Source organism: Quercus lobata, chromosome 3 (assembly GCF_001633185.2).
Source record: "Quercus lobata isolate SW786 chromosome 3, ValleyOak3.0 Primary Assembly, whole genome shotgun sequence".
Taxonomy (NCBI): Eukaryota; Viridiplantae; Streptophyta; class Magnoliopsida; order Fagales; family Fagaceae; genus Quercus; species Quercus lobata.
The window spans coordinates 6,048,242-6,056,127 of NC_044906.1; the positions used below are offsets into that span (position 1 = coordinate 6,048,242).

At 36.5% G+C, this 7,886-nt stretch overlaps 2 protein-coding genes across 2 annotated transcripts; both read left to right on the forward strand.

Annotated features, from left to right (window-relative positions):
- The first annotated feature begins 1,462 nt into the window (after positions 1–1,462).
- LOC115980188 (TMV resistance protein N-like) lies at positions 1,463–2,709 on the forward strand. Its single transcript, XM_031102467.1, has 3 exons — positions 1,463–1,494; positions 1,940–2,288; positions 2,392–2,709. Exons 1-3 carry the CDS (start codon positions 1,463–1,465, stop codon positions 2,707–2,709), a joined length of 699 nt encoding a protein of 232 aa, XP_030958327.1.
- Positions 2,710–2,821: 112 nt separating this feature from the next.
- LOC115980189 (disease resistance-like protein DSC2) lies at positions 2,822–4,183 on the forward strand. The gene is made up of 2 exons (XM_031102468.1): positions 2,822–3,061; positions 3,623–4,183. Exons 1-2 carry the CDS (start codon positions 2,822–2,824, stop codon positions 4,181–4,183), a joined length of 801 nt encoding a protein of 266 aa, XP_030958328.1.
- The last annotated feature ends 3,703 nt before the right edge of the window (positions 4,184–7,886 follow it).

Below are 7,886 nucleotides of genomic sequence, written 5' to 3' on the forward strand. Positions count from 1 at the left end.
ACAGCCAGTCGGGGAACCTTTTTATGCACATCATGGAATTCTTTCAATAGATCAGAAGCATGCCGACACACCTCCCCAATCCCCCAAGCTTTCTGCCCCAACCTTACCCTGTTTCGACGCTCCCAAATGCACCATGCAACCATAGCGAAAAACTCCACCAACCCGTGAGAAGCATCCTTACGCAGAAGCAAGAGAGCATCAGCAAAACTAGAAAAACGCTTGGAATGCAGAAATGAGAAACTCTGATCAGACATCCAAATGGCCTTCACCGTATCACATAACCACAAAGCATGAAGAGTGTCCTCATTTGACTCACGACAGAGCTCACACACACCATCAGCCACTACATTCCGCTTCAACAGATTAATCTTTGTAGGCAGTGCATCACGGACCACTCTCCAAAGAAAATGGCGAACCTTCGGAGGAACCCGGAGTTTCCAAATACCGTTCCACAGCTTTTTGTCCCCCTCCCCAGTCGAAGAACTTGGCAACGCTTGTCTACTGATTTCACTGTATAGCCGATATGCACTCCGAACCGAATACATACCATCAGGCGTCAAGGGCCAAACTAGCGTATCTGTATCCACTACCTGACTTACATGAATACCCTTAATTATCTCAGCCTCCCACGGATAAAAATTACAATCTAATAATTCCTCATCCCACCTCCTAGTTCCGGGTAGAAACAATTCACTAACCACTTGAAGGGACTGGTCCCGTTGGGGTGAAATCACACAACCACTACCAACAGACGGAAGCCAACGATGCTGCCAGATAGATATATCTTTCCCATTGCCCACCCGCCAACGAGCACCCCTCAAAACCCCCTCCCGGGCTTGCAAAATACTCCGCCACGTGAAGGAACATCTAGGAGATTCTTTAGCATCAAAGATATTACCAGACAGAAAATATTTTGCTCGAAATACCTTGAAGACCAAAGAATTCCTATCATGAAACAAACGCCAAACTTGCTTTCCTAGCATAGCATCATTGAACATTCGTAGGTCCCTAAAACCCATACCACCAACCGATTTTGAGGAACAAAGAGTCTCCCACCGAACCCAATGAATTTTCCTAGAGTTTTCCGAACAACCCCACCAAAACTTCCGAATCATGGCTTCAATGTCCTTGAGCAAACCAATAGGGAGACGAAAAACACTCATAGAATAAATAGGGTTAGACTGAACCACCGCTTTGATCATGATTTCCTTACCGGCTTGAGAAAGTAATTTCTCCTTCCACCCTTGCATACGAGCCCAAATCCGCTCCTTGATATTGTTAAAGCAAGCCTTTTTCTGGCGCCCAACAAAGGAAGGGAGCCCCAGATATTTCTCATAACTTTTGATTGCAGGCACCCCTAGCATTACCTTCAACTCTTCCTGAATCACCTCAGAAGTATTCCTACTAAAAAATACCGTGGTCTTATCAAAATTAACCTATTGCCCAGATGCATCTTCATACCATGCCAGAATACGTTGAATATGAGCACACTCCGTAGGAGTTGCTCTGCAGAATAACAAACAATCATCTGCAAAACAAAGATGAGAGATTCTTGGACCTGCTCTGCAAATAGAATACCCCCTAATATCACCATCACAAGCTGCTTTAGAGATAAGAGCATTCAAACCTTCCGCACAGAATAAGAATAAAAAAGGAGATAGGGGATCCCCTTGCCTTAACCCCCTTGAAGGACGAATGAACCCTTGAGGCTCACCATTCACCAAAATTGAGTAAGTAACCGTGGTCACACATTGCATAATTAGGCCAACCCACGCCTCTTTGAAACCCATCTTCATCTAAACGGACTTTTCAAGCAACGTCGTGCCAAAAAAAAAAATAAATAAATAAATACACATCTTGAATTTAGTTTATGCTTTTATTTACTCCTATTATTTATTGTTTAACTCGTTACATGTGTTAAATGTTATGTGAATGGCAGCCACACTGAATCTGAATTTATCCAACAAATTGTTGAAGAGATATCAAATTCCAAATTATACCGGAATCCATTACATGTTGCTACATACCCAGTTGGAGTAAATTCTCGCATGGAGACCTTAGAAAAACTTTTAGATATTGAATCAAATGATGTTCGCATGATAGGGATCAGTGGCATTGGTGGAATAGGCAAAACTACAATTGCAAAAGCTATTTATAATAGCATTTCGTATGAATTTAAAGCAAAAAGTTTTCTAGAGAATGTTAGAGAGAGGTCAAAGACACATATAGGCATAATCCATTTACAAGAGGAACTTCTTTCTAATATCTCACAAAATAAGATTTTGAAGGTGAATAATGTATCTAGAGGAACCAAAATGATAAATGAAATTCTTTCCTTAAAGAGGTTTCTTATCATTCTTGATGAATGATGATGTGGATAATACGTACCAGATAGAAACATTGCTCCGACAATGTGATTGCTTTGCTTCTGGAAGTAGAATCATTATGACAACAAGATATAAAAGCTTGCTAGTTAAGCGAAATGGTCTTTCAACCTATGACTATGGGGTTAAGGAATTAAATGAATATGAAGCTACTAAACTCTTTCGTAATCATGCCTTCCTAGATAACAAGCTCTATGAAGATTATTTGGAACTTGAGAAAAAAGCTATACATTATGCCAAAGGCCTTCCACTAGCTCTAAAAGTAATGGGCGCTGATTTGTGTGGAAAAACTATAAATGAATGGAAAGATGCTTTAGATTATTGAAACAAATCCTCACGAAGAAATTCAAAAAATACTGAAAAGAAGTTATGAAGGATTAAATGAAAATGAATAGAATATTTTCCTTGATATTGCATGTTTCTTCAAAGGATATGACATGAATTATGATATGATTAGGGATGTATTGAAAGCATGTGGTTTGAACCCAGAATATGGTATTCAAAAACTTATTGAAAAGTGTCTCGTGACTGTTGGTAAAGATAAATATTTGTTGATGCATGATCTACTACAACAAATGGGTAAGAACATTGTTCGACGAGAAGCACCACAAGAGCCCGAAGAACGTAGCAGACTATGGTGTTTTGAGGAAGTTCTTGATGTAGTAACTGAAAATATGGTATGCATGTTGTTTTGATTCACTTTCTCCTTTTACTTCCTTTTTCCTTTCTTCTATTTATTCTCAATATGGTTTTGTTTAAAATTTGATAATTGTTATAGTTTTTGGCGATTCACATACCCTTTTGTTCAACTAGGGTTTAGATAAAATTCGAAGCATAATATTGTGGTCGCCTAAACCGGAACCAGAAGAGGTGCAATTAAAGACACAATTTTGTAAGATGAAAAATCTTAAATTGCTTATGATTCGTAATGTACATTGTTGCGATGGACCCCTTGAATGTCTTCCCAATGGATTAAGCTTGCTTGATTGGTGTGAATATCCTTTTTCTTCGTGGCCATCTGATTTTTTTCCTAAAAAACTGGTTGTGCTCAACATGCCTTTTAACCGATTAGAGGAACCACTTAAGCAGGTATGATCATTAGCATTTATAAATTATTATTATTTTTATTATTTTTTAAAGTTTTTATTATTTATTTATATATATATATATATATATATATATATATACTTCTTTAAAGAGTAAACCATGTTCTAACTTTCAAATTTTTTTTTCTGCAGATTTGTGCATCCCTAACATATGTGGACTTCAGTGAGTGCAAATTGATTAGAAAAATACCTGACTTATCAATGACCCCAAACATAACGAAATTGAATCTTAGATGGTGTCGAAATTTAGTTGAGATTGATGACTCCATGGGGCATCTTGATAAGCTTAAAGTGTTGGACCTTGGGGGTTGCCATAAACTTGAAACTCTTCCAAGCTGTCTCACAATGAAATCTCTTACATCTTTTAATCTTGTACTCTGCAATAGGCTTAAGAAGTTCCCCAATATCTTGCACGAAATGAAAGATTTAAAATCTTTACATCTGGGGAACTGTACCAATGAGTTGCCTCTGTCATTTGGGAATTTGATTGGGCTTAAGGACTTAATTTTAACAATTTGTTTCAGAGGACAGGCACATCTTCCATGTAGCATCTATAATTTACATATAGAGAGGCTTGAACTTTCTGGCAATTTCATATTTCTAAAGGATGTGGAGATTGATAGACAGCCACTGTGCAATTCTCTTGGTTGCTTTTCCAAATATGTTTTTCCAAGCTTGAAACAGCTGTCTTAATTTTTTTGAAATTCGCTCAGAAATAGATTTTATTTTGAATTATTGTTGCTCCCTCACACTTGAAGAGTTATACATCTTCCAGAGCAAAATTGTTACCCTCCCAGAAAGCATGAGCAAATGTGAGAGATTACATACACTTCTTATTCGATATTGCAATGAGTTTCGGGAAATTATAAGGCTTCCCCAAAATATAAGACATGTAGTGGTAGTAAATTGCCACTCTCAGGATTCACAATCATTCTTTCAGGTATATCTCTCTTTTAAAGTTATTAAGAAACTATTTGTGTTACCTTCACAAATACTAAATGATTTGCTAATATGTAATTTGTTGAATTCGCTAACTGCATGAAGTTTCGAGAAATCATAGGGCTTTCACCAAATCTACCACCATGCTTAGGTGTTACAAGCCACATGTTAATGGGTCCACACTCATCTACTGCAAGATCCCTAGCGAGTGACACCCCCCTTAGTGAATATAAATTTGTGGTAACAGTAGATGAGAATGAGATTCCAAACTGGTTCAACCATCAAAGGGATGGAAATTTAATATCATTCTCGATTGGTCCCAAATTTCCAACCATTGCTCTCTGTGTTGCTTTGGAAATACAGGATTCTACTTGTTATTGTAATTACCATGTCATCATTTCCATCGATGGTAGCGTACGAACGTTTGAAAACATACTCATTGAAGAAAATATGAGGACTGAGCGTCTGTGTTTTTCCTGTAGACCTCAGAGCTCATTGCAGGATCTATTTGGGGACTTGAATCTAGGTGATCGGAATCATGTTGAGCTCTTCTGTGAAACTTTCACTCTTGATTGTTCTTCATCCGGAGAAACTACTCCTATCATTAAAAGGATAGGAGTCTATGTAGAATGCATTTGTGCTCCTCCTAAAAATCCCAGTATCTTTCATGACATTAATAGGCACCTTTCTTTGCAGTCAGGTTTGGGACTTCCAGTGGACACGGAAAATGGATCAGACTCAGGTTTGGCATTTGACTCTATCAAATGTTGATGGACTTGATTTGGGTTCATCTTCAGTGACCCATGTGGAATGCATATGTCCTCTTTCGTCCACGGACTTGATGCAAGGTGATATTGACGACACAGAGTTCGCACCTTTACTATCTCCTTTCTCCACTTCTAATGGTTCACGTACAAATCTTGGACTCAGACGCAGGAGACCCTTCCAATGGATATAGCAAATGGGTTGACTTAGGTTTAGGTATTGACTCAGCAGATGGTAATGGGCTTCATTTGGATTCTTCTTCAATTGGGGGTGGATCTTTAAGTTGAAATTTTCGGATTATATATAGTCCACGTACTCAGTGGGACCATCTTCGGTGCATTCGAGCAATGATGGCTGCGATTTGGTTTGTCATCAATTCTTTGAACGCATTGCATATAATAGCCCAGCTGTAACACAATGTCACTCTTGTCTCTCACGAAACTGGGCATCTCTCTTTGCCAACTGATTCAAGGCTTCAATTAGATGTGACAAATGGGTCTGACTTGGGTTTGGGATCTGACTCAATTGTTGGAGATGAGTTTGATTTAGCTTCCTCCTCAATGGCCTATCCCTCTGTAAACTATGATTCCGGCTTCAATCCATATCCACAGTCGAAGAAAATGAGAACCTCCTGATCAAATTCCTAGAAAACATGGCAAGGTATTGTTATTAAATTGAAACTGTTTCCTTTGCGTAATTTTTGTTCAATTTTTGTTGCCTTGTTGAATGACGAAGTATGTCACCCTCTTTAGTTTTATTGTTTGATTTGCATCTTTAGGTCTCTTTATCACTTATCGAACTGTTTCACTAAATTAACGCCCTCATTCATAAAGGGGTACAAACCCAATTTGAAAGGATATGGTACTGCAAAGAAAAGAATAGGATTAAAGAAAGGAATTTTGTAATTTGATTAATAATTATCATTGTATGGCTTATAGCTATGTAGGGTAAGAATACTTGGCGTTAGTGAGTTGTCACTTCTAGAAGTTGGCCTCTAATTGGGTATTTAAATAAATATGTAATTGTAGGTTCCAGTTAGTTTAACTAGTAAAATATCTAATGGTTGAATAAAAGATCTGGGGTTTAATCACACCCTACATCAAAAACCAATTGGTGTCTTGATTTGATGATAAAGAGCTATCATCAAATGTAAACACTATAAATTAAAACTTTCAAAAAAAAAAAAAAGTAACCATGCTTCTACCAAGTGAGAAACCTTATTTATAGGTCGTTTTTTTACTAGTTGGACCTTTTTTTTTTTTAATTCATTTTCTGCTTAAGATGTTGCCTTAAGAATCATGGCTACCCTTCTTTTTGTTCAAACTTCGCAGACTTTGAACTAACAATTTTGTTTTTAGTATACTTTTTTGTTTTCTTGGCTTTTTTTTCTAAGTTGGACATGTTTTTAATATGCATAAAAATTGTTCTTAAATCTTCCTGCATTAAGTTAAGATGTAGTTGCATCTGCTTCTAGTCAAATTTGAAATAAATCTAGTTCTTTCACAATAGCAATGTGGATTGCTCTTTTTTTTTTTTGCTAGACTGGATTCCTCTTCTTTCTCATTCAATGTTAGGCTGTACAACATTTTAATTAAAGGAGGAGATTTTTGTTTGTGACTGACCTTTGATTATCAATCCCTAGATTGAGTAACATCTATGTTTGGGTCAAGTTATTTCTGGGTTTGTGCACTTATTCTTATCAAGTTGTTTTTGCAGCATCTAGAAAGTGTCAGATTTTGATTCAGTTAAGGCAAGGCTTATTAGCACATGACTTACCATGAAAAGAAAAAGAGATGAGATTATTAGTAAATTAGGGGACCAATAGAGGTATGTAGAATATTCTTGTTCTTTTGTCATTCAGGTGCACCTAAGAATGAAAGGCAATTGTTGGTACAATATTTTATTTGTTACTTTGAGTTGTTGAATGCCAAAGTATGTCTCCCTTTTTAGTGGTCTTGTTTGATTTGCATCTTTGTCACTTCTCACTCTCTTTCATTAAACTAACACACTCATCATTAAAGGGGAACTAATGAAAGGATATTGTAATGCAAACAAAAGAGCAGAATTAATGAAGGATATTAGTAATTTGATATGTTGCTGAGTTGCATTCCTTTTAATGGCAAAGAAGTTTCCAAAATTCTTTTAGCAAAACGCATAAACTTGTGCAACTTAATGGACAAGTAAATCCAAAATGAAAATAATATTTTATATTGATGAAGATCAACATTTCTTGGTCATACTCGAGATTAATTGTACTGAATTTGAATTATTGGTTTAATTAGTTGAGCATATTTTCTTATGAGATTTGAATGGGTAGAGTGGTAGTTTGCCAACTGAGGCCTGCTGGATTTGGCAGAAGTAGGCATTTAACTAGGAGTAGCTTAAAATCTTATGAAGGAAACAATAAGCGGTTATTGACATGTCCTCTTCTAAGATACAATAAGCATAATATTTAAAAAGTTAAAACATATTTTGAATATTTTATATATATGGATTTATGGGTAGAAGGATGGATATGTGAGATAGGTAATGGGTTATGGAAGTTTGGAAACTAACTTTTCTTACCTTTGAAAGTTTGGAAAAAATTCTTTCGTAAATTAGTCTTTTTCTTTATTTTTTTTTCTTTAAATTATTTTTGGATATAAGAACACAATGGTAGCCAGTAATATAGGTCTATTGAGAAGAATGGCAA